The sequence below is a fragment of the Scardinius erythrophthalmus genome, assembly GCF_964197995.2.
Source record: "Scardinius erythrophthalmus genome assembly, chromosome: 9".
NCBI lineage: Eukaryota > Metazoa > Chordata > Actinopteri > Cypriniformes > Leuciscidae > Scardinius > Scardinius erythrophthalmus.
The window spans coordinates 17,736,930-17,763,777 of NC_138229.1; the positions used below are offsets into that span (position 1 = coordinate 17,736,930).

The 26,848-nt window shown below is 37.0% G+C and overlaps 1 protein-coding gene across 1 annotated transcript in view; it reads left to right on the forward strand.

Annotated features, from left to right (window-relative positions):
• The window catches only part of amph (amphiphysin), a gene marked incomplete at both ends in the record, with an annotated part of 29,147 nt that overhangs the window by 313 nt on the left and 1,986 nt on the right, over nt 1-26,848 (forward strand). Inside the window, 23 exons of the mRNA XM_081373917.1 lie at nt 5,871-5,951; nt 9,619-9,673; nt 9,760-9,854; nt 11,841-11,936; nt 12,110-12,217; nt 12,347-12,432; nt 15,429-15,504; nt 16,844-16,926; nt 17,565-17,703; nt 17,896-18,018; nt 18,157-18,258; nt 18,421-18,444; nt 18,709-18,735; nt 19,000-19,176; nt 21,017-21,049; nt 21,724-21,765; nt 22,158-22,310; nt 22,649-22,702; nt 23,285-23,332; nt 23,599-23,652; nt 23,958-23,999; nt 25,425-25,685; nt 26,299-26,472. Coding sequence (XP_081230043.1) covers nt 5,871-5,951; nt 9,619-9,673; nt 9,760-9,854; nt 11,841-11,936; nt 12,110-12,217; nt 12,347-12,432; nt 15,429-15,504; nt 16,844-16,926; nt 17,565-17,703; nt 17,896-18,018; nt 18,157-18,258; nt 18,421-18,444; nt 18,709-18,735; nt 19,000-19,176; nt 21,017-21,049; nt 21,724-21,765; nt 22,158-22,310; nt 22,649-22,702; nt 23,285-23,332; nt 23,599-23,652; nt 23,958-23,999; nt 25,425-25,685; nt 26,299-26,472 — 2,133 coding nt within the window. The remainder of the gene's footprint in view (nt 1-5,870; nt 5,952-9,618; nt 9,674-9,759; nt 9,855-11,840; nt 11,937-12,109; nt 12,218-12,346; nt 12,433-15,428; nt 15,505-16,843; nt 16,927-17,564; nt 17,704-17,895; nt 18,019-18,156; nt 18,259-18,420; nt 18,445-18,708; nt 18,736-18,999; nt 19,177-21,016; nt 21,050-21,723; nt 21,766-22,157; nt 22,311-22,648; nt 22,703-23,284; nt 23,333-23,598; nt 23,653-23,957; nt 24,000-25,424; nt 25,686-26,298; nt 26,473-26,848) is intronic.

The following is a 26,848-nucleotide window of genomic DNA, read 5'->3' on the forward strand; positions in this document are numbered from 1 at the left end:
CATCATTGCTGGCGTCAGAAATGCGCAGACTGCAATCTTAGCCAGCACTGCCATTTAAAAGCGACTGTGAGAAGCTCTCCATGACTGAAATCCCACTTAAACCTTCGAGGAATTATCATACTTTGTGGCCTAAATATATTATGTGCCTTCTTGTTGGAGAAATGAAAACCTTGTATGACTATAGATTATAATGTCTCACTGATACAGTGACACGTATTATTGTAGCCCATGTCATTCATTCTTATTTTGGCAAGGTGTTTACTCTATCGATTTTCCTGGCATTTCTGACGATGTAATCCAAGATGTTGGTGGAAGCTGTCATTTCCCTGCAAGGTCAGGAGAAGGGGAGGTGGGGGATGCCCTCGTCTATGCGGTATGAATACTAGCAGGGGGAGATTTCCTAGTGGCCACGAGATCGTGAAGGCCGCTCGTGAAGGTGCTTGTAGAGAGACACGCTGCAGTCTCGCTCTGTTTAAAACGAGAAATAGTCCAAAGAGACAAGGAGCTGTATGTGTCTTTGACGACGGTATTCGGTTGCAGAATGGGATTTGGTCATGGGGTTGTACGGATATTTCCCTGCGCAATATTTTGCAGTTGGAAGCGAACTGAAAATGAAATGTCTGACAGAGCTAGTAAACTGAAGGCGTCTGGTAAACAGAGCAGTAGTGGTTTTCCCAGCCCGAGCCGAGCTGCAGTAAGAGGATTGCTTTTCTTTTAATACCCAGGGTTCACTCACAGACCCGAGGGCCAGCTGTAGTGAGACATCGAAAGTGAAGATTCCCTTGAAATCCGTGCTTCATGTTTTCATGTTTGCATGTATGAACTATGGGTGTCACACATTGCGGTGGTGTTTTTCAGGGTGAACTGTGCAAAAGTCGGACAGGTTTTGGTAGATGCGTTAGCTTTACATCCTCTGCCTGCCTTTGGAGTTGTAAAACCCTCCTAAATGTAAATAGATCAAAGCAATTTAAATATTTTCTTCATTTAAATCATGTCACGTGTCTATTTAAAGTGGCCAAGCTGGCTTTTGGAACATATGTTGCTTCAGTTGGTTTGTTACTGGTGCTAGACTTGACCAGCTTGACTAAGGTCTATTATGTTATGTGGGTCATGTTAGCTCTTAGTAGTATAATTATTAGTGCTCATTATCCATCAGAACAATTTAAAAATGTCCCATTATAGATGAAAGCTACTGCCCAAATACATTTTAAAGGGATAGTTCACCCAAAAATGAAAATTCTGTCATCATTTACTCTCCCTCAAGTTGTTCCAAACCTGTATGACTTTCTTTCTTCTGCTGAACACAAAAGAAGATATTTTGAAGAAAGTCGGTAACAAACGACTGATGGACCCCATTGACTTCCATAGTAGGAAAAAAAAAATACTATGGATGTCAATGGGGACCAGCAACTGTTTAATTACCAACCTTCTTTAAAATATCTTCTTTTGTGTTTAGCAGAAGAAAGGAAATCATACAGGTTTGGAACAGCTTGAGGGAGAGTAAATGATGACAGAATTGTCATTTTTGGGTGAACTATCCCTATAAGATACAGCAAAACCATTGCAACAATGTTTTTTGTAACTGACCATTCAGCTATCATTAAAAATGTAGACATTAAAACCACAACCACTACAGTGACATCAGGCAAATGAAAACATTTTCATAATGAGGATCCTCGTGGCAGTTATTAATGACTGTTATATTTGATTGCCTCGTGGTATTTAAGAAACAATCAATCATGACACTTATTTTCCCCACTTTACCTGATGACTCATTATAAATTGTTATAATGAAAAGCAGAGCTTTGGTATGTTGCCAACAGAGAATAATATTTCTCTCATTTAAATTATATTACGTTTTTGCCATTTTCTATTATCATTTCTAGTTTTTCTATAATTTATGAATATTACCATTTGATGATGCATTTTTGAAGCCACGCAGACAAATATCAAATCTGATCTGATTTCTTAAAAGCATCATGAAGCCACACAGTTCAGCCTGACTGTTCACAATCTCTATCAATGTAACATGATTCCCTTTAGAGAGTTAAAACCACATTTAAGAACAGGTATACAATTTACTGCCTCTGGAACAGAATATCCTGGCCAGGGTAGATAACATGATAAGAGGTGTAAGGGATCCTTTAATCTGAGTTCTGGTGGGGACAGAATACCTCATATCAACAGGGATCATAATCCTGTTGCATGTCAGAGGAACATTGCAGCATTGTGACAGTGTAATTGTGAACTGGATGCAGCATTGATTGTACTAAGTGCTGTGACTTAAGGTTTTATAAATATTTTCAATGTATTTGTAAAGCAGAATGATGGTGAAAACCCATGTAAACTGATCTGTCATTTGCTCTTGTGTATCGCAGGATAAATATTAGCATCCACATCTTGGGAAATCATGTATAATTGTTTGAATGGGACTCTTCCATTTGCTATAAAAGGGGGGTTGGTAAACATTATAAAACACTTTTTGAAAGATCATTTGTCGACATAAAATAGAGGACGTTACTCGCCTGAATGGATGAGGCAGGGTGGAGTGTCTGTTTTTTAGGCCTAAGCTGTGTTAATATTTCATAGGCTGGCTGCTTCTGTTGTATAGTGTTTCCATGCTTCCAGGCACTGTGTCTTAGGTCAGTACCATTTGCGTTCTGGAGAGTTCAGTGTTGATTCTCAGACTCTAGATGTGAGGTTTAGGACATTTTTAAGAATTGAAATACAGATGAGCACACACCAGAGTGATGGTCTCTACTTTTTATAGTGTGATACAGTGCTATATTTAAAGTAATGTTACATTTGGTACTTTTATTATTAACAGCAGTATAATATTCTGATCTCTCTATTTTTCATCGATTTTAAAAAATATTTGTGTGCATTATTAAAGAATTGAGCCTGATAAGAGAGCATGCATGAAAGTTACTACTGTATCTTTGTGATGCATATTCCCTGATGTCATTTACAGTATATGTATCATGGGATGTTGGTGTCACAACACACTACCTATTGATCCATATCAAAGCCTCTACTAACATGTGTGAGTGTGTTACAAAGAAAAGACACAGATGGCACGTTCTTTCCACCCAGGAGTAATGTGGAGCTTTTGTATGTGACATTATTCATGTTCCCAGGGGGTTCGTTCCTGTGGTTTACTGACTGAGCCCTGTGCCATATACTCTCACTTTTACACATGATGGGAGCTATTGTCTTTATTGTACTGTACAGTTTACTGTATTGTATTAAACACGCCAATTATGTTTGTATAATTGTAACAATTACATAAATGTACCACTTTACCTCTTTCAGCAAGTGTCTTAATTGCCATCTCTAACATCGTTTTAACACCTTCAGTTTGTTTGTAAATGCAAACCGCCTCTTCAACCAATAAATTAATAAATTGTTCAGCAAAATATAAACATGTAATACAATACATGTGAATTTGTCAATTTTATCAGTTGTTTTTTCTTATGGTTTTATATTATGCTATATATTATATACTATACTATACTATAAACTATGGGCCAGATTTACCAAACAAGGGAAATTAACATGAGAGTGCAATTCCATAAAAATACTGATGATAGTGGAAAATTCTGTGCGTGATCTACAGACAACACTCAAATAAAAGAACACAGATGCAGCCGGATCATTTCCAAAATGACCAACGCCATCTACCAGTCAGTCTGCTTTCTTTTAGGCGGTAATTAATGCCGCAAACACCAGTAAATTGATGAACGCAAACCTTAGTAAATATCCTTGCATGATTCAGTTTTTCCTCAGTTTTTAAAAATTCTAATCTAATCTAAATGCATGTCTCAGTTACACATCAAGCGTAGCGTCAGTTCTGGCAGGTCACGTTAGTCAAGCTCGTATCAGCTGACTCTCAGCTGATCCACGCCTACCTATAGGAATACGACGCCTATCACTGTACACATAAGCTCCTTCAGTATTATCAGCAGCTATCGTGTTTCTCAGGAGCTATAATTACCCTCCTACATCCCCAGCTCCTCCTCTCATCAGTCAGGATTTAGCATTCTGATTACCCTTGAATCAGACTAAAATTCTCTAATTATGTTGTACATTAAAATGAACTAATGATATCTGCAATACATTCATTTTGGTTCTGTTCTGTTTACCCTAAGGGGGTTATTGCTGCTCTCCCTGCTCTTATAGGTTGCATGGAGTTGTCGCCGAGAACGGAATCATACCGCTAATCCTAAATGTATGCTTAATGTCAATCGTATTTGACGATAGTGGTCCTGACAGAATTGATGTCACATTTTCCTGGTTAAATAAACATTACACTATCAAAAAAAGAGAAGAAACAACCAAGAGGTGGGATTTATCGCGTGAATCAATCATATCCAATCATAGCACGATGGAGGCATTGCCTCCTTTCACTTGACTTTCCCCCATTCATTCTTAATTACCCCCAACTAAACCCTCCGCATGCTTTAGAGTGTCTTTTAAAAGTCAATGAGGCAAGAGAGACGCAAACTCACGCTGTAACTTTACCCGTGTTGCTACAGAAAACAGAGCGGCCTATCCAAATTTTAATGTCATATTTTGTAATATTTGCGTTGTTTTATTTTTGTACTATACATTATTTTCTCATCCAATTTTTTTGAGGAGGCACTGCCTCCCCGGAGGAAACGCCATATATATCTGCAATCTGCTGCTTACAACAAAGGTATTTTTATATAAACACTGATCAGCAATATTACTCAAAATTAACTTGCTTCTTCAGACAACTCCTTTAGGCTAGTTGGAACAACTTTCAGGGAATATTGTTGAGCTAAAATATTATGTAAAAAAATCATAGATACAATGTAATTTATTTTTCTAAACTTTTGAATCTCACTGAATCATATACTTTAAATAAAAAGCACAATCTGTGGTTGTTTCCTTATAAGGAGCTAAACATCATGGTAGGTTTTATAATCTAATATTACATAATATTTTAGACTATGATTCACACCACATAAAGTACAGGTTTTAGTTTGCCTGACATAATTTTTAAGTTGTCTATAAGGACATACCATCTTGTTTGTCTGTACAGGTTGGACAACCCAGAAGGTTGTTGGTGTAGCACTATGTGTGTGTTTGCCAAAGCAAAACATCAATTTCATTTGTAATAGGCTATAAAGACATCAATTGTATATTGTTTGCACACAACCTGCTCACATTATGTCCATTGGTTGTATGTTGTCATTGTATGCACATTGTATGACTTAAGCAGTCAAACTATGTAAATATTCAACAGTTTAAACCTTACATAAAAAGGACATATCAAAAAGTAGGTAGCTTCTTTTGTACCCTCTTCTCAGCAAATGCAGTGTGTGAGTAGCAGTTGACTGCCATTTTCACATGTTAGTCACTATGGTAGGCAGTGAGGTGGTCATGTGACAGAAGTCCTCTTTTTGGCAGAAAGACTTGACAGACTAGGAAGTGAAATATATGCCCGGTCTTCCTCCCCCGCTCCTGCTCAGCCCTTTCTTTTTGTGCATGTCATATTGTCCACAGGGTGTTCAGACACTGTTAGAAGATTCCCTCATGGGAATTCAATCATGGCTCAGCTGAATCAATAAGAAATGCTGTGTGAATCAGATACTACGGATGCTATGCTTCTTCTGTCCATGCTGGCCTTTTTCTTTCATCTTTATTGAAATGCAAACATTTATATGGATGACAAAAATGTTTGGAATTGTCTGATGTTTGGAAAAAATAATTGATTTTTACTTTGTCTCATCATCAACACTAAAGTATTTTGTCAGATAACTAAAAAACTGTTACATCTTGTCCAAAAAAATATTTTAAATGAGTAAACCTGATTTGCTCTGAATCCTTGTGTTCTCTTCTTTCAGGTTCTGCAGAAGTTGGGAAAGGCAGATGAGACGAAAGATGAACAGTTTGAGCAGTGTGTGCAGAACTTCAAAAGACAGGAGGTAAGATGAGTCTGAATAGAGCGATCAGGTGCTTTAATTGGTCTATCAATCCAGCAAATCAATCAGCCAAAGTGTATGGAAGTAAAATAATGACAACATATTTGTATATTTACACTGTGAATATTTCAAATGAAAAAAAAAACATACACAATTTCATTATTAAAAACTTGAATGTTACAATAAAAATGATTTTTTTAATCAATTGACACCACTAATTCAAATTCAAGCACTGTTAATGCAATGCATTTTTTCAATTCGTGCAATTTGTGTTTCAACGTCATTATTTTACTTCCATACCACTCTTTGGCTGGTTGCTTTGCTGGATTGATTTTCCCACCACAGCCACATTGTGTTTAACCAGCAGAATTTTCTATTGTCTTTCATTCTGTGTTTATATATCACTTTTAAACGAGAGGGGACAATATTAATGGGAAAATGTCCATCGATATTCTTTATCTTAGAATAGTTTTCTGCACTAAAAGGATAAAGACTTCAAAGGTGTAGTCACATTTTCTATTTCGTCTGAAAAGACTTTGCGGCCTAAATGATTCCCATTATTGCTGTCATTACAACACTTTAATGCCACAATAAAGGCACTGTCACATATACAATTCTCTTAATTCTCTCTTTCTTAAGAAATCTCTGGGCTAATAGTGCTCTCTGCATTAGCTGTTCAATATCTCAATGAAACATATTAATATCTTTTGGCTATTATATATAAGTATTTAAAAGGATGGTTTTTTTTTTAATCAGAGGAACTGTCGTTTCAACTAAACAGCCACTGTAGCCATTTAAATTTAAAGTACAAGTAAAAAAAAAAAGTTTTTTTTACTAAAGCAACAAAAGGAAAACGCTAAATTTAAATAGATTTTTTAACTACATGGAGTATGCAGTATTTTTACTTAAATAATTAATATGGAAATATCATAATTTTCTAATATTATTTTGTAATATAGTTTAATATGAAAATTGTCATGCAAGATCTTACGCTAACATTTTGAGTGATGTTGCAAAATGAATCTTTGAGTCAGTCTTTTGAATTGATTCACTAAAAGGAAAAGTTTAAACTAATTCAATGAATCAAACTTTGCTTTCAAAGTTTAAATCAGAGACGCTATTAAATATCCCTATCTTAATGCTCTAAAGCTTGTGAGTCACAAAACATCTCGAAAACATCTTTAGGAAAAGTAATTCCACAAATGAAAATCATCACGATATTCACAATGATGCTTAATTTTATAGTGCAACAATTGCAAATTCCATAGTTCAAATATACAGCAAGATAAATTAGATTGGAGTAATTACCATGCACTATTTAATTGGCATTTCTTACTCTGGCATTCACTATTTAACTGGCATTTCTTAAACAGCTCCATTTTTAATACCAACTCATTTAGTCTCAAATTTGATTTGTTTGATGATGAAAAGCTATGCTATTAAATATGGTGTTGAAGTGAAGTGTCAGTGAGGGACGTGTTAGTTCTAGAAGAAGTGTGTGTTTGCTGAAGAAAAAGGAGCAGTCTAATCCCACCCTCTCCACCTGTCCTCACTAATCCTGATTAGACTGCTTTATGCTCCAGTGTGCCAGTGCTTCCAGAAACACTGCTCACCTCCAAACTTTAACCCCTTCCTCCCCAGTCTTTTGGGCTACATCAATGACTCTCTGCTCTGCACTTTCTGTAGACACCCTGTGATGGATGGTTTGTGCAGAGAGATGTACATGAAGAATTAATTGGTCCAATATTACATTTGCTTAGTCAGAGTCAATCACAGCTGGAGGATACCAGTCACTGGCAAAACTGAACCCACATACCATATGCTGCCAGTCTGGCTCATAAAACACCCGTTGGAGCAGATACATGGAACCATAAACTGTACTGAGATATTGTGCACATCAATTATCTGCATCAGGGCCCGTGAAATACTGTAAATCTGACAATGGCTGATTGCAAGGCCTACACCAGATTCTGTGGATGTTTCTTCAGTCAAGCTAAAATAACCACACACACACACACACACACACACACACACACACACACAAAAAAAAACTCTAGCACCTTTGCTGAAATGTTTTAATGTATGAGACACATTATATCTCTCATCTGAAATGTTTCTTTTATGCTTAATGCTGACATATGTCTTTGGAAGCTTGTTTCCGCCACTGAATAAAACATTTTAAAAGATAATTGCAACTTTTTATCTCACAATTGCGAGTTTACATCTCGCAATTCTGACTTTATTTCTCAGAATTGCGAGATATAAAGTCAGAATTGCGTGAAATAAAGTCAGAATTCTGAGATATAAAGTCAGAATTCTGAGATATAAAGTCAGAATTGCGAGATATAAAGTAGCAATTGCGTCTTATACAGTCAGAATTCGGACTTTTTTTCTCGCAATTGCGACTTTATATCACGCAATTCTGACTTTATATCTCAGAATTCCGACTTTATATCACGCAATTCTGACTTTATAACACATAATTGCGAGTTTATATCTCGCAATTCTGACTTTATATCTCAGAATTCTGACTTTATATCTCAGAATTCTGACTTTATAACACATAATTGCGACTTTATATCTCGCAATTCTGACTTTATATCTCAGAATTCTGACTTTATAACACGCAATTGTGACTTTATATCACGCAATTCTGACTTTATATCTCAGAATTCTGACTTTAAAACACGCAATTGCGACTTTATTTCACGCAATTCTGACTTTATATCTCGCAATTCTGATAAATAAAGTCAGAATTGCGAGATGTAAACTCGCAATTGTGAGATAAAAAGTTGCAATTATCTTTTTTTTTTTATTATTTTGTGGCGGAAACAAGCTTCCATATATTTCAGACTGCTGCATCGAAAGGTTCATTATTTAACCATGTTGTGCAGAGGAAGGTTATCAGAGCTGATAGAGGTTGCCATTTGGGCTTTTCATTTCAAGTCTCCTTGAGCCTTTTGCTGCATCTCAGGATGCAGAGAATGAAATGACTTCAATCTGCTGCATTGAGCAAGTTTTTTGTACGACTGCCTGCGTTTTTTTATTTTTTTTTATGTGATGCTGTGGTTTCAGCATCATGGACAGCTATTCTTCTGCACCACTTGAAACTGTTTTTATATACTAGTTATAAACTAGTTATTACGCGTTCCAGTGTGAAGAGAAATGTCCTGTGATTAGATTCAGATATGAGATTAAAACTGCTCAGAAACTACATTAATAAACTCTTTTATTCATCAAAGATTCCTGGAAAAAAATGATCATGGTTTCCTCAAAAAATATTAAGCAGCGCAACTGTTTTCAACATTGCTAATAATTCTAAGAAATGTTTCTTGAGCCGCAAATCGGCATATTTAGAATGATTTCTGAAGGATCATGTGACACATGTAATGATGCTGAAAATTCAGCTTTGCATCACAGGAATAAATTACAAATATATATAAAATAGAATACAGCATAATATTTAACAATATTACAGATTTTACTGTATTTTTGATCAAATAAAGGCACCCTTGCTGATCATAAGAGACTTCTTTTAAAAATGCTATTCACTGACAGATCTGAAAAAATAAATAAAACCTCACTGTATGAAAGTCGATGTAATGTTGTCAATATCTCCCTGTGGTTTAATATCTGATGTGATGAACCTCTTTTGTGTTTTGATCCATAGTTTGAGGGCTCTAGGCTACAGAGGGAGATGAAGGCCTACATAGCAGCTGTGAAAGGTGAACCATTGCAAAATACGCACATACAAGTACACACACATGCCTGCTCAATACTGAACCTGTTTCTCATTTTGTTATGATTGCAGGGATGCAGCAAGCATCTATGAACCTGACAGAGTCACTGCATGAAGTATATGAGCCTGACTGGCACGGCAAGGATGATGTCATGACTATCGCAAAGGTAGCCAGAATTATAGTTGTGACTGTGCAAGTGTTAGTACAATGTAAAACAATGACATTATACAGCTGTTGAAACAGAGCAAGAATATTTTCTAAGAAAAATATTAAAGAGAAAAATAAATTTTAGATATTAGTGGTGACAAATAGACGAGAGCCATCAGACAAATGGCCTGTGGGAAATGCTGGGGAATTGCATTATGTAACATTTCATCAAAAGAGCTGCTAAAGATTAAGGATAGGTGTTGATTTCTATTCACAGTTTTATATGCTCAAGTGTTGTGAAAGTGGGTGAAAATGAAATACCTGGCCTCTGGTAACCTGAGCATTATGTTCAATTGAAGATAATTCTCACCAACTCTAGAACATTCTTATCTGTTCTGGTGAGATCTGGGGTTTAAGAACAGAAAAGAGGTTTTGGCAGTCTCTCACACGAGCTGAGGGATTTGGTCTCAGTACCTGAGCCAAAGCTAAAATGCTGCACCTTTTAGGGAAAATGGGGTCAAGTCACTGAGCCGTTAAGGTCTATCATACAGCCTATGCACATCCATTTCACAGACAATTTATAAGATAGATTCAGAAGGGGTCATGTCTACTAGTCATGTTAATCCTTGGGCTGTTTAAATTTCCATACAGCAAATTTAATAGCTGGCATTAATTCATGTATATATAACTGTTATTCAGAGAAAATAATTGAGTGCAATGGTCTTTTTGCTATTAGAGAAATTGAAGAATATGTTTTATAGAATATGTTATATTTTTATGTTATGTATTTTTTAAGAAAACTGCATGAGTGTGAACTCATGATGATCTTTTATGTATAATATTAATTACTGAGAATAGTAATTCACTTAAAAAAATTAAGCCTTTTTTTTTACGATTTACACAATTTAATTAATAGTAAAATTCCATCAAATTTAATTGAATAATCCTAATGTATTTTAATTGAAATACGTAAGGATTATTCAATTCAATTTGATGGAATTTTACTACTTATTAAATCGTGTAAATCATAAAAAAGGCTTAATTTTGTTTTTGAGTGTAATGATAATTTATTAGAATTGTTTATTTCTAATGTTACATTTCTGATTTTATTTTATTGTATTTTAGGATTATGTACATTTATTGTATAATATATTTTTTGAAGAAACAGAATGAATGTGAATTCATACTGATGTACTGTTATATATATAATATTCATTATGATTATTAGTAACAATATTCATTTATTTTTTTAATTTTTTATTATTATGTACATTTATTGTAAAATAATTGTTTTGAGGAAAATTCATACTGATATGCTATAATGTTTTATATATAACATTTTTTATTATTATAATTAATTAAAAAAACATTTTTTTAAATTATTTTATTAGAATCACACAAGCAATAATGCGTTTTTTCCGCATATCAGGGCTGCATATTGTTTTTATTAACACCTTTTACACAAGCAGCAGAGAATGTTTCTCATGTTGACAACATTTTATACTGACTTCTTGGATAGAAAACAAGTTCATGTGACAAACTAATGGCTTCACATTTATAAAACTAGAAAAAATCAAACCATACCATCTGTCCCGCTGCACACAGATGATGTGGTTTGAGGGAGGGAGTTATTAATAGTGGCTAATGGCATATGTCATTTCTAGTATGGAGTGGGGCAGTGACTCAACACTGTCCTCAGAGAATTTCAATTTCATTTACCCAAGGACGCTCATTTTTGTTTACTCACACCTCACCGAGGGGGAGCGCAATGAATTCAGCTTTCTGAATCTGATTTGCATCCTCTGTGAGTGAGTAAGAGCTTAATTAGATTTTAATTTCCCTGCTGCTGAATCATAAATCCAACACCTAACCTCATCTGTTTATGTTACAGGAGCTGCTGAATAACATTTAAAGAGGGCTATACAGTAGATTCTCTGTGAAATCTCCCATGCTTGTCAAACGCTCTCGGTTAATCTTGCTAATGGTTGTCCTGTCTCCTCTGCAGAACTGTGATGTTCTGTGGGAGGACTTCCATCAGAAGCTGGTCGACTCTACCATCAACACACTGGAAACATATCTGACTCAGTTCCCAGATCTCAAGGTGCCGATGTCATTTTACTCATGCTGAATTGGTTTAAAATAATGTATCATTCATATTTTCATGAGAAGTACCTTCTAAGCTGACGCATGTGCCACTGTGCTGTAAATAAATGCGAAAGCACATTCAGCTGAAGGGTAACCATAGTAACCACAAGTGTTTTTCCTTCCCTCCAGATGCGTGTCGCAAAGAGAAGCAGGAAGTTAATTGATTATGACAGTGCAAGACACCATCTTGAGACCCTGCAGACTTCAGCCATGAGGAATGAGAAGAAGATATCAAAAGTATGTCAGTCTTTATGGCCTTTGAAACGTTCTGAATACAATTTGTAATTGCTGAAAAAAATGGTAAATATGGTATACTGTGATCTGAGCTATTGCTTCAACTTTTGTGCCATATTTGTGTGTGTGTAGGCAGAAGAGGACTTGAAAAAGGCCCAAAGGGTTTTTGATGATCTCAACGTTGGCCTTCAGGATGAGCTGCCCACACTCTGGGATAGGTGAGGCATTTTAAGACTGACTGCTACTGCAATCTGAGTTTAATTGTTGCACTTTTTTATATGAAGAGCATGCACATGAAGAGCATTCATAAAGAATATTCCTGATTTTTTTTTTCTTGCTAGTTTATTTCTAGTTTTAATTCTATTAAAGGGATAGTTCACCCAAAAAATGTAAATTCTGTCATCATTAACTCACCCTCGTGTTGTTCCAAACTCGTTAGACGTTCGTTCATCTTCGGAACACAAATGAAGATCTTTTTGATGAAATCTGAAAGATTTCTGTCCCTCCATAGACAACTACACAACAACCACTTTGATGCTTCAAAAAGTTCATAAAGAGATCGTAAAACTAATCCATATGAATCGAGCGGTTTAGTCCAAATTTTCTGAAGAGACACGATCACTTTATAGCGATGGATGGATGGATTCTGATTGGCTGTCAATGTTTTTTCATTTATCAGCTGGATAAAATTGTTCTGAAAGTGATTGCAACGATATTCTTTAATATTGAGAACTATTTTTAGAACTATATCTTTATTGTTATCTTTAGTTATAATTCGTGAACTTGGTGTTCTCATTGTCCTAGTTGGACGTCCTAGGGCGTCACGTTTTGACCCTTTGTTCACATTCAACACTAACTGGTGTACAACATTATTTGCAAGACTAGCTCAATAATTAGCATCAATATCTTATATAACTAAAGCCTTGCTGTATCATGCCCAGTATATATTATTGTACTCTCAGAGGGGTGGCAGTTATATTTACAGCCTGGTGCCCTGACAATACAAGGCTCTGGCCGATAATATTGATTTAATTTGACCAAAGGCCTTCCTGGAATGCACATTTACATCCCAGTTTTCTAAATTTATCCATTAGTTGCACAGCATGCTAGCTGTACAGTACTCCGCAGCGGTTACATACAATAGAAGAGGTAAGGTCACTTTTAAAGGGAATGGAATATGTTGCAGAAGAAATTGGGGCGAATTTGTAAAATGCAATGCATGTAGATCGAATACTTGTCTTGTTTTTTTTTAAAAAAAAAGCTTGCTTTTTGTGCTATGGAGCAATAGATCGGCTGGTTGGAGCTAATCTGGATGTTTAAAGGAACTCTGTGGAGGGAAGTGCATTTTTGCAATGTTGATTGAATGCGTTGGATATGAACGACAATCATTTCGATGATAATTGCAGGATTGATAATGATAGATGTGGTAACCTGCCATAAATAGCTGGTTTACACAACAGGAGTCATCTGCTTTTTCACAAAGATGAGAATGTCTAGAATTTGTCATCAGTTTATTTAGAGCACAAATGGATTTTTGTTGTAACTGTATATGCATGACTTACACTTATGTATGACTGAAACTAAAAATATTTGTAGTTATGCTGTGCTAAGCAATATGCGGCGTGTTACAGTAATACGTGTTGTGGATTGTTCACCCAATTTTTATTTTATTTTTATAGTTTACTCACCGTCATATCATTCCAAACCTGTATGACTGTCTATATTATGAAAGTCTTTCTACTGTGGAACAAAAAAGAAGATATTTTGAAAATTATTATTATTTTTTTTTTTTTTTGTTAATGTTATTTTCAGTGACGTGCGGTGATGTCTTAAAGAGGCTAGGCACTGAGTTATGAAATATTACCTGATTTATTGCTTAAAGGCTAATAATACCAGTAAACATTACGCACAAGCGCGGCATATCAAGAAATGTACAAATCAGGATGTATATCGCGTGTATTCTCTCTCTCTCTCTCTCTCTCTCTCTCTCTCTCTCTCTCTCTCTCTCTCTCTCTCTCTCTCTCTCTCTCTCTCTCTCTCTCTCTCTCTCTCTCTCTCTCTCTCTCTCTCTCTCTCTCTCTCTCTCTCTCTCTCTCTCTCACACACACACACACACACACACACACACACACACGCACATCGCACACACACAAGAGCGGCACAGGCACACACCGCGAGTAACAGTAGTTTATGTCCACTCCACTTCAGCATTAGAATGCAACCATTAATCCTTATTGTTGCACAGCGGCCAAAAGTAAAAGTAAAATCACACACCACAAGTTTTTCGCTTGCCGTCTGCAATGAATGGACAGTAAAAGCACTGCTTATTCTACGATTTGTTTTTTATTTGATTATGCGTAACTGCTACATTTGTCATCATAACGTCTAAATAATTGGAATAACACACATATTTCATATATAAATCACAAGAATAAACAGTAAAAATACAAATACAAGTTTATTATTTAATAAACCATTTTATTTTTGAATTTTGGCAGGGTAGGCAGTGCCTAGTTTGCCTACCCAGACCGCACGTCACTGGTTATTTTGCACTCTGGAATTTCATTATATGGAAAAAAACAGTTGAAAAACAGAAGAGAGTAAGTCATACAGGTTTGGAATGACATGAGGCCGAGTAAATGATGACAGCATTTTCATTTTGAACCCTTTAACTAACGTAGTTAGTATTTTGAGTGTTGTTGTAGATACAAGTAATAAAACAAAGTAAATAATACGAGTAAAGTAATGTGTATGTATCTTGTGGTCATCTGTATGTTGTGGTGAATATGCTCTGGTAAGCAGTATTCTGTTTTGAGCTGAGAGGCTCTGTCTGCTCACTGAAGCAACAGCCTGGTTACATAATCCATCCAATCAGCAGCTTCCTCTCTGCACCAGGCCCTCCAGCCACGCTCATTTCAGCACGGGCCAGAAAGAAAGATGCCCGAGATACATGTATAACTGTTGCAGACATCAAAAATGGCCGATTTACATTTGATTTATTTTATTTAGAGTTTTAGGGTTCTTACTGATGTATTGAACAAGCATGGACTGATGCATTTTAGCTTATAGGAGTGACTTGCATGGCATATATGATTTCCTCATTCTTTGTTTAATAAGGATTAAAGGGTTAGTTCACTCCAGAATTAACATTTCCTAAAGATTAAGGAAATGTACTCCCCCACTAATCATTATTCTTCTCCTTCCCTCTTTGCAGTCGGGTGGGGTTCTATGTGAGCACCTTCAAGAACGTCTCAGGCCTGGAAGCTCGATTCCACAGGGAGATCTCTTTTGTGAGTTGGTTTAATTTCTAAAGCTCTAGTCTAGAAGCTGTTAAACATGACGTTTCTCCTTAATGTCACAAACAATAAAAACTGGGTGCTTAGGAAACACAAAGCAAATGTTTATTTTGAGTCATACTTGTTTCTAGTCACATATGAGTAACCCGTGATTGTCGTCCAGGGAACATTTCCTGCTACATGAGGGTTTTAGAGCAGTCACAGGCTTCTGTGTTTTCAAGAATGGCTTATGACAAAATTCACAGTTTTACATAGTAAGATTAGGAGCTTTGATTCTGATCCATGCAGTCAGTCAAAGAAAAGCTCTGCATGCTTCATCTGAATCTCTGAATCTGCTGGTTGTGCTGCAGCTATAACTCATGAAGACAAATATCTTTGTGTGTGTATCTGTTTTCTATATCCCAGAAGAGACACTGTTGAACCATTGAGGGATATTTATAGGGCTATTTAACTCTTTAACAATGCAGTGCATCTGCTGGAAAACACAACAGAATGTGTTAATGTGGGAAAAGCACTGCCTGTTCTATAAACTAACAAATACCCCACCCTTTAGACACATATAGGAATATTGATATTCTATAATGCTGATAATATTTTCATGCTCAATAAGACTGGACAAGTTTAAACTGAATGTTTTATACAGGTTATTATAATATGACAACAGTAATAGAGTATGGCAGTTAATATGACAGAATTTATTTAACTAAGGTCATTTTGGAATGCTAGTCTTCATCCAGTGTTAGAGACATAACTGAGTGCTGATTTTTGCCTCTTTAGATCCACACAATCACTGGACAATTTATCTGTCATTCTGGGTTTGGGAACTCTGCCTGGTATTGTGTTTATTATTAGACACAGCATGTGGCCGTCAGTGGGCATTGTTAAAGACTTTTATCGCCTGAAGGGGTATACAGTGCAGCTCGGCACAGAAGCTACTGCAAAGGTCTGCTATGTTTGTGTCAGTGTTATCAGCACATATAGGCCAACGCATCTCTCTACTGACACATGCTCTATTTGTACTTTTATTTAAGGAGTGAGAAGCATTTTTTGCCCTTCATTTCACATTCAGAAAACCTTTATCAAATCATTTGAGCATTGAGTGTTTATGATGGTGATTATGAATTATTATTAGAATTTTTTTATTTTCTATTTTTCTATTAACAACATTGAGATTATGTACAATAAAAATGCATGAATAGCTCAATAGCCTATTCAGTAGCACCAAAGGTCCTGAACGGAGAGATAAATGGCTGCCAAGAGCAAGTCATTTTGTGTGAGTTCTTCTCATAATTATTTGTTTCCATTTATTTATATCTCTGTGTTTTGGATCTAGCTCTGTCATAAGCTGTATGAAGTGATGAATAAGCTCGCTGAGCAGCATTCCGACAAAATGTTCACGATTCAAGGAGCACCCAGGTAAGGAATAGGTTTTAACCTTCATTAACCTCCCTGCACAGAATGTACTTATTCAATGATGGAACTGATGGTTCTACATAAGAGCCAAAGGTTGAAGAGTCTTGATGTCATAGCGTTTTATTTTTGTTACTACCTTTAAAAATGACAAGAAAAAAAGAATCTTGTCATAATGACTTTAATACTTGTAATCAAACATTTATACGGTTTGGCTCTTTGTGTTTTTGCTGTTACAGAGTGAAACGGTAAGTGGAATAGTATAGACTGTTGTGTAGGCATTGGATATTTACTTCCTCTAAAGTTTTCTTAATTTAGTAAGGAAAATAACAGCTTTAGTGAAAGAACACTTTTGAGTAAGTAAACGTCCTGTGCTCAAAATAGATTTGTAGTGCAGTGGAACCCCATAGTTCACCAGCACTGTGCTTGAGGCAAATGATGATTGTGTTTAGTTTAGTGAATCTGGTAGGTGATGGGTGGTGTCAGAAACTTTTAGGGGCAATTATGCTAAAACATGTTCTTCTTAAAAATATCCACTTAGGGCTGTGATCTTCTTAAAAATATATATTTAGAATTAAAGAAGTCATTATGAATTGTCAAGATGGTGTTCTTAGTGGTCATGTAGTTTGTGTGTGTGTTGACAGTGACTCGGGGCCCCTGCGATTAGCCAGGACTCCAACCCCACCTGACGATGAGAGCCCAGACAGCAGCCCAGCTGCCAGCCCTAACCACACACTAAGGCCCATTTCTCCCGGCCCACCTCGACCCAAATCACCTTCACAGGTAGGGCCTGAAACACCTCCAAGACACAATGCTTATCAGGATTGTCCTGGTTTTCCACAACATTTAGAATGAATGCAACTAGAAAGTTTGCAGTTCATTTATGATGTGCAGCACAATTATTCTCCTTGACCAGCATTTGTGAGGTCATGATTTGCGAAGTTCAAAGACATATATGGTATATCTTCATCTCAGCTCAAGATGGGACCTCCAAAACCACCTCCTCCAAAAGCTACTCCAACAAAGGAGCTCCAACAAGAGCAGATAATCGACCTGTTCGATGGAGGCTTTCCAGAAATCAGTGTTACATCACCACAGGTGAGTGAACATTCTGGAGCTTTACTTTACTAGTAGTATGTAAAAAGAGAAGAGACATTAGGAGTAAACCAGTGTCATTGAGCAGCATGCTACCTTATTTAATAGTAAGTCCATTTTATTTTTATGTCCTTATTGTAGCTAAATGAGAAACCAGGAGAATCTCTCCTGGACTTGGATTTTGATCCGTTCAAGCCTGATGCCAGTACACCTATCGGGCAGACCCAATCACCCATATCTCAGGTTCTTCTTCATATTCTGCTTTATTGTATTACAATTGGGAGACAGTGATATGTCAAATAAAAGGTTTAGCAATAATTTCTTTGTTTTTATGATCATGGAATATTAATCAATCAGTGAGAAAATAGATCTTAAATGCACACAATATTTTTTTTCTTCTCTCAGACACTACCTTGGGATCTTTGGACGGTGAGCCTGCTTCCTTTGCTTGTGCTCTTTGATCTATGTGTACTGATCTTGGAAATCTTGGTGCTATTAGTAACTTGGTGACCGAATCCTGTCTCCTGTCCTGATGTCAAAAGAAGTGGCTTAGATTTGTATTATTTTGAAACAATAAATTTGCACTGGCATGAAATGTGAAGATGTTGCTGTATTTTCATGAAAAGCTTACAATTGCTCCTGTTGAGCATGAATTTGACAGCAAATACCTTTGATATCTTTGTTTATTTCTAGGAAAATGCTGCACAGCCTGCAGAGCCTGTAAGTAATGACTGACGAGAGTGTCTCAGTAGAAAGCAATTAAATGATTTCATTTACAGAAATATGTCCACAATTTCTCAAGAGTGACATTGCATCACAATTTACACAAATTCATGTACTCTGGTTCAAAATATTCATGCGTAGTTTCTTTAATCCATGTCTGTGACAAATATGTGTCTGTCAGTGACAAGTCTTCTTTTGCCCCTCCTCTGTTGGAGGCTTTTTTTTTGGGACCTTAACCACTACCTTTTTTTCCCTGGTCAGGCTGCAGATGCTGGATTCACTGCCAACTGGGCAGCTGACTTTGGTTCTTCTGCCAATACGGTTACGGAGGAATCTGAAAATGCTCAACCTGCATTGGATGGGCAGGGCTGGCCACCTTCTGAGGGTTGGCCTACAGAGGCAGCATCAGAGCCGCAGGAAGAGGTGGCCACAGATGAGGTTAGAGACTGGGATACAGAAAACTATCCTGAGCCAAACCCAGACTGTGATCCCTGTGCTGTGGGGGGTGGCGAGGCCAAGCAACAGCATCCAGGAGAGGGGCAGGAGGGTGTAGAGGAAGGTCAGACAGACTGGGCTACAAATCAAGTGGAATGGGCAGAAGAAAAGGCAGGTTGCGGATCAGAGGAGACAGGGGCAGAGGGGACAGTGGGCTTGCAACCAATGCCTGGAATCATATTAACCGATGAGTTTGGTCAGGTGGTTCAGGATGCCACGGAGGGAGTAGGGGGAGATAGTTCCAGATGGGGCCTGTCTAGCCAGGTGGATTTAGATGGATCCGGGTCAGAGTACGAGACTGCTGAAGAATGGGGTGATGTCCCGGGACAGACCGGTGGGTGGGTCAGTGCAGACGATGAACTTGAATCTGCCGAGAATGAGAATCCAGTTGTGGCACCAGAACAAGGCACTGTGGCCCAAGAGGGCTTTGCAGACTGGGGCACGGCTGACAGTTTCCCCAAGCAGATTACCCCTGCTGACTCTTTATTTGGTGGCGATGCATTTGCAGCCAACTGCGATCAGCCTGAAGCAGTACCATGTGTCTCAGAGCTTGAAAATGAAAGCTCGGATGAGCCGCATTCCGACCCAGCCAAAGCAGGAACAAATATGCCTCAAAATGTTCTTGATTTTACTTCGAGTTCAGACCCATTTGGCACTGAAGGTCATGATCCATTTGGTGCAGGGAATGATCCTTTTGCCGCTTCAGGGGACGACCCATTTGGCACTGGAAATGATCCATTTGCCACCTCAGACCAAGACCAAGATCCCAGTGGCTTTTCTGGAAGTTATCCTTTTTCTACAACAGGCAGTGATCTTTTCGGTACTGAAGGATTACCAACAGAGAGTCCGAAAAGTGGGTTTGATTCTGATCAATTTGCAGAGACCCAGTCAAGAGGCGAAGGACAGTGGGCAGCAGAACCCTTTGCCGCTGAATTCCCATCAGATCCTTTTGCCACTGGGGGCAATCAGGACCCATTTGCTAATGAGATAACATCTGATCCTTTTGCCAGTGAAAGCAGCGGGGATCCATTTACCAATGAAAACTACCAGGGGTGGGCAGGGAGTTGGGAATCTACTGGGACAAAGGAGACCATTCATGAAGGAAAAGACTCTTCAAAAGAAGAAGTCTTTGATGACAAAACTGGACATGGCAATGAGTTTGCCCAGTGGGCAGCCTTTCCTGCGCCAGCTGCAGACTCTGAGAACTCCAGTAAGGGCTCCTGGCAAGAGGTGAGCGATAGCAGTGGCTTCTTCTCTTCTGATGGCCAAGGAAACTTCACAGCAGGCTGGCCAGGTGAGGCTGTTCCACCCCAAGACCCCTTTGCCTCCCTCCCTGGACCACAAAACACCTCTAATCCTAAAGGTCCCATTGCAGCGGACCAGCTCGGTCATAAAGAGCCAGAGAACTCAGACCTGTCTGAAGATGAAGTTGCAAACCGGAGATACGGAAAATTATACCAAGAAATAGATACAGAGCTGGAAGAGGTACCTGACTTCCTTCCACTCTGCTTAGCTTAGCGTAGAGTAGACTACAGCAAGAATACTCCCCTCCTTTCCTGCCTGCAGATGAAGTACTATTTTCCTGCTACAAAACCCTTCGGACCCTGGAACCCCTCCCACAGCCCACAGCCCCAGGACCTGTTCTCCTCTCTCTCCTTTGCTTGCTTTAATTGTTTGTTGGTTTTGCTAAGTTCAAGTAGAATTTACAGTTTTCCAAGTGTGTGCAATTAACATACATGTCTTTGGTGGTTTACATGCTAATTACTCATTTAATTTGGTTTAGGTGTCCAACAAGGCTTTTAATGGATTCTCTAAGGTAAATCAGAGTTTAGAAAGTTTGCTTTTCAATAGATTAAAAGAGAATTCATAACATTATGAATTACTGTCAATGTGGCCAAACACAAAAGCTACATTGGCCAAAGTGATTGTGCTTATATTTTAGCAGTGCTTTTAGTTTGCTGCCTGAAGGTGCTGAAAAAGTATATTGATTTTCACATAATCTGTTTTTCAGGAACAAGTGTTACATTCATTTTGAGTATAGTATACTCAATAGTTTATTTTGAGTATAGATTATGGTGTTCATAGTGTTGTTTTGTAAAAATGTTATCCTTAGTTTTAGTCTTAGTTAAAGAAATAGGCCTATTTTAGGGAAAAATAGATTAAATTATGGATCTCATCATTTGAAACAAATGATGACACTAATTGGTCCATTTAAATGAATATTTTTATTATCAAAAATAAATGATGACACTAATTTTACAATGAACATGTAGAACCTGGTGTTAAAAATAATTGTGGCCCTGCTTTAATGTACCTAATCCTGTTTTATATCTAATGCTGTGGTGAACCCTACTAATTCCTGTGCCCTGAAAGATCCATTAAAATATTTCTCACTGGAATTTTGAACAAAATAATCTCCAGTCTATTCTAGCTGGTTATATGTTTCAGATACAATTAACCTTACCTCAATCCCTTTTTTTCTCTCTTTAGGATGCAACAGTCCCAACATTTGTGGCCGAATTTGATAAGATGGTGAGTTGACAGTCTTTTGATAGTGAAGATTTTGACTGTAATGCTTTGTACTATCCCAGAAATAACTTATCATACTCAGTGGGCGTAAATAGGTATGTTTCATACATGTTTTTTGTAAAAAAAAAAATTTTTTGTGATAGTTGTTCCTCTATTTTATTTTTCCCCTTTTGTAGGAAAAAAATGTCATATGTATTTTTTTCAATCATCTTGTTGTAATGCTCCCCCATGGTTGTAGTGCCTCAAAGTCTGATTGCACTACATTGCAAAGTCTAGATAACTGATGGAACTTTGAAAGTGACTGTTGTTTTAAACTTATGGGTTTTGATACTGGTCCAGTGGTGAAGGTGTCATTTGGCAGTGTTTCTTATTGTCTCCTTATAAATGTAATAAAGTCTGAAGCCCCAGAGGGTGATGTAGCTGAAGGAGAAGGTGAAGCACCCCCAGCCTCAGTACCTGAGGGTGGTGAGGGTCCCGTCACCACTCCCCCTACAGATACACAACCAGCTGAGATTACTGCTTCAAGCCCCCCTGCAGAGACAGCCACAGTGAGTGACAAAGCGTCAAACTCTAAACGTCATCAGAAATAATGTCATCGCCATCATCATCAACATCATTGTCATCATTTTTGTCATTTAAATAAATGCTTTCCATTGTTACTATTATCACCCTCATCATAGTCGTTGTGATCATTGTCATAAATATATTGATACTATTTTCTATTGATACTTCATCATCAACATCTTCCATCATTGCATAAAAGTTATTATTGCCATTGATGTCATGATACAATCCCCATGTTACGTTTTTGGCTACATATACAAGTAATAATACTAATAATCAGAAATGAGCTGGAGCCATTGATTGTGTACTGTTGTTTATAAAGAGCACTGTGGAGTCTCCAGTATCTGCTGAGACTGAGGCAGCTGAGCAGGCTGAGGTATGTGCCTTAAACCTCTCAAAATAATTCAAAACACAGTGCCTGCATATTGACCATCTTACCTTTTCTATTGTAAAACACTGTATGTTTTGGAAAATAAACTGTCTTCATTTTTCTGGGGTTCTGTAACTCAAACATATTTGATTAATATTATATTTATTTTTATGCTATTGACAATTGTAAATATAGATGTTTTATTATATTGTATATATGAACATATTTTATACAATACCAGTGCAAGCTCTGACTGTGACTTTTATTTTTCTTATATAGTAGCCTGTTATGTTTTTTATGTTCTTTTTATGGTGGTGAATTTTGAATTTTGTTTTTATTTTTATTTTGTACCAAAATTTATTTTGTGGTTTTTTTTATGTACACATGCTTTGGGATCAGTTTGCAGTATATATATCTATATTTTATTATTTTGCACATGAACCAAAGTAGGATGTCAGAAGCACAGTCATGGAGTGAATCTTAAAAAAACAAAACTGTTTAATTTACATTATTGCCATAGTTTTTACAAAGACTTTGGTTGAGCTTGAGATTTTAAATGTTGATGAAAAAGTCTCAACCATTCTTTAGCTCGCAGTTGAGGACATAGAAAAGGAGCAACCCAGTGAAGAAGCCCCGGTAACTATAAGAACAACTTATAACATATGTATAATGAATAGCATAAGAGAAACTCAAGTCATATGCAGCACTGTCGCATATGTGCTTGGTTTCGTACTGTATCTTAAGCAAATCCTCGTTTTCTGTACAGAAACAGCCTTTTGGCATTTGCAGTGTGTCCAAATGAATTATGTATGAGATACAAGATATGAAAGAAAAACAGGTGGTGTTATTTGGAAGTATAACAGAAACTGGAGATAGCATGAATGTTTTTTATTTGCACGTAGGAATCTGCTCCAGTCCAAGAAAAAGAGAAGGAGTCACCTACAGAGGCGGCTCTGGTAATTTCACCTCTATAATCATTGCCTTCTGAATATGAAATCAGTACTACTTTCCATTATTAGTGAAGACCTTCCATTATTAAATTCCACATTCCTACTTCTAAACATGTTTTTAGGTTCAGCAATAATTCACAGAGATGATTATAAGCATCCAGACTCTGATACAGATGATATTAACGCTTACGAAGGAAAGCCAGATACTCGCATGACCAGATACAGATTTGTTGACTCATCACTGCAGTATGTCTTTCATTTGAATAAATGAATGTGTAATGATGCTGATAACCACGTTTCTTTGTGTGTAGGCTACCATTGAAGATAAAGAGTCTCCCATTGACGAGACTCCGGTAACTATTTGTCTTAATAGATCAAAAATCAAAAAGTCTTAATAGATAAAGATTTTTGTTTTACTTTATTATTTCAACATTGCTTTGTACATATTTACGTTTTTTTTTATTATTATTGTTGTCTCATGAAGCCATATGCCAAATACATTTAATTATTTTATTTATTCAATCACTGTTACTTTCAGATCATTTCTGACAATTTTTTAATGCATGCTATAGAATACCTAGTAACAGTATAATTATTCAAATATTATAAAGAGTCTTAGTCTGATATTAAATCATCATCTGGCTTCATATTCAACTTCGTGTGGTTACCAAACTGATAGCTGGGAAAAAAATGGAACAGGATGGTACCCACATAAGTCATTATTTAATATTGCAGAATGCTTTTTTAATAGTATGTGTTGATGGATGGAAACTTCTAACATGCGCTGTGACATTTATCAAAACCTTTAACCCATTTTTTTGTATATTTGTATGTTTTACGTTAAGTTTTACAGGGTACAATCAGCTGTTGCAACATCTGGCAGCACAATAACAAACACCGTCCAGCTCATAAATGATTCTTCTTGTTCCAAGCACAAAGCTTTATTTTTAGATCCAGAGATCATTAGAAGGCTCACTGCCACTGTCTCTGCCATTTCTGATTGTACCTTTATTGTTTAATTTTCATTTCATGTTTTTTCCCCTGGTATTTTATGTTACAATAGCTTTGAACCACATAAGGTTGCACACACTAAAGGCAATTTAACAGAGATGATGTTATAACCCGACATTTCCCCTGCTTACTGAACCTTTAAATAGTGGCTTAACAGATGACTATTATTATCCCTCTAATCACCATTTTCGGTTTCTATGGTGACTCCATTCTTACATCACCGTAACAGGCAGTAATTTTGGGCAAACATTTTCAGGTGTCAATATAATCTTAGCATCTATGTTTTGTTGAATCTGAATTCAGCAGTTTTGAATGAAAAGGGGTTCTGGAATTTATGACAAAAAAAAAGGGGGTTGCATTTTACAGTTATTCTGGAGTTAGGCTGAACTTTTTGGTTACTTCGTCATATGTATATTGAGATCATATTGTCACTATGATCTGAGGAATGTTCATCCATGCTACTTCATTCAGTAGGCAGTGGTTATCCACTATGAATCATGACCCCCTATCCTTCATGCCGTCTATTGAACATTTCCCCTAGCCAAAGTACTTGACTTTTGGTGAAACTCAAGTCAGTTTTTTTGAGAACTGACTTGCCATTCCACATCAGGGACAGTTTTAACTTCTGAAGTTAAACTGGTCCCTGCACCCCTCATTGTGACACTCTTGAGTGCTCCCCTCTGTGGTACTGTACACCGATCCATCCACATGAGTGGCTTGTGTTAAGTGTTCAAACACTGGCTCTCACTCCTGGGCACCTCTTCTAGACTATAGATGCCAAACCAGAGGAAGAGGCCAGTTCACTAGAAGCCAAACCAGGAGATGAACCAGATAATGTTGAGCCCAAACCAACAGATGAACCAGATAAGGTTGAGACCCAACCAACAGATGAACCAGATAAGGTTGAGACCCAACCAGATGTTCCTGATAATATTGAGCCCAAACCAGGAGATGCTCCTGATAATGTTGAGCCCCAACCAGGGGATGAAACCAGTAAGGAGGGTGCTGCAAACAATGGGAAAGAGGAGGTAGATATTCACCTGTGTTTCTGCACTTTGGTATGCAGACCATTGACAAGACCCTGGTTTATTTATGTAACCGTTCTGGACTGCACTTTAAAACTCACTGATACTTAGAATTATAATCAAAATGCTTTAAAAACAAATATGTTCTACTGAAATGTCAATTATTTTTCAGTAAGGTCTTAATATGTTAATGCATTAGTTAGCATAAACTAACATGAACAATGTATTTTTACATAATTTATCAATCTTTGTTAATGTTAATCAGAAATACAATTGTGCATTGTTAGTTCACAGTGCATTAACTAGTATCAATGTTAACGTGAAGATTAATAAACACTGTAGAAGTATTGTTCGCTGTTAGTTCATGTTAACATGTGTAGTTAACTAATATTAACAAATGAGACCTTATTGTTAAGCGTTACCTATTGTTCTTTTATCCAGTTGTTTTCAATTTATTACATTTCATACATTACAAGTATTATAAATATAAAGTATGTGTGATCTGTATCATGTGTAGGCTATTATTTAACAGTCAAGTTGTTGGTCAAAAATATACTTAAAAATCCTACCTTAAGGTTTGTCACTTGAGTGATGCTGTTTGTTTGCCTCACCTTAGGAGAAGATGCCTATCCCTTCTGTTGTTATTGAGCCTGCCTCTAGTAATGAGGGTGATGATGACCGTGATGGGGATCTCACATCTCCAATCGCATCCATTGACAATGGGGTGATCGCAGAATGCCAGACAACCAATGACATCTCCTCTGGAATGCCTACTGGATACATGTTCAAGGTGAATATAAAGCGAACACCATTGAAGTAAGGGATAGTGGACAGTCATACATTTATTTTGCAATAATGACTAAGTGACCGTACATTATTCTGTTAATCACAGGGCAACTCGCCAAATAAATAAACACGTGGTCAGGAAATATGGTGAACCTGATCTCACCAAGTACAGCATGTCCCTGGATCAACGTCTTTGCTGATCCTGAAACAACATTCCAATCAACCAATCAGATTTGAGGGACAAGTTTACAGTTTATGTCAAGTTTAGGCTAACCACCAAGGTTAGGTGCTTTTACATCAGTTTTATTTAGCTATCATTTCCCTCTGATTTTAGGGAAAAGTTATGGGTATGGTTCGGTTTAGGGGTGGGGATAGGGTTA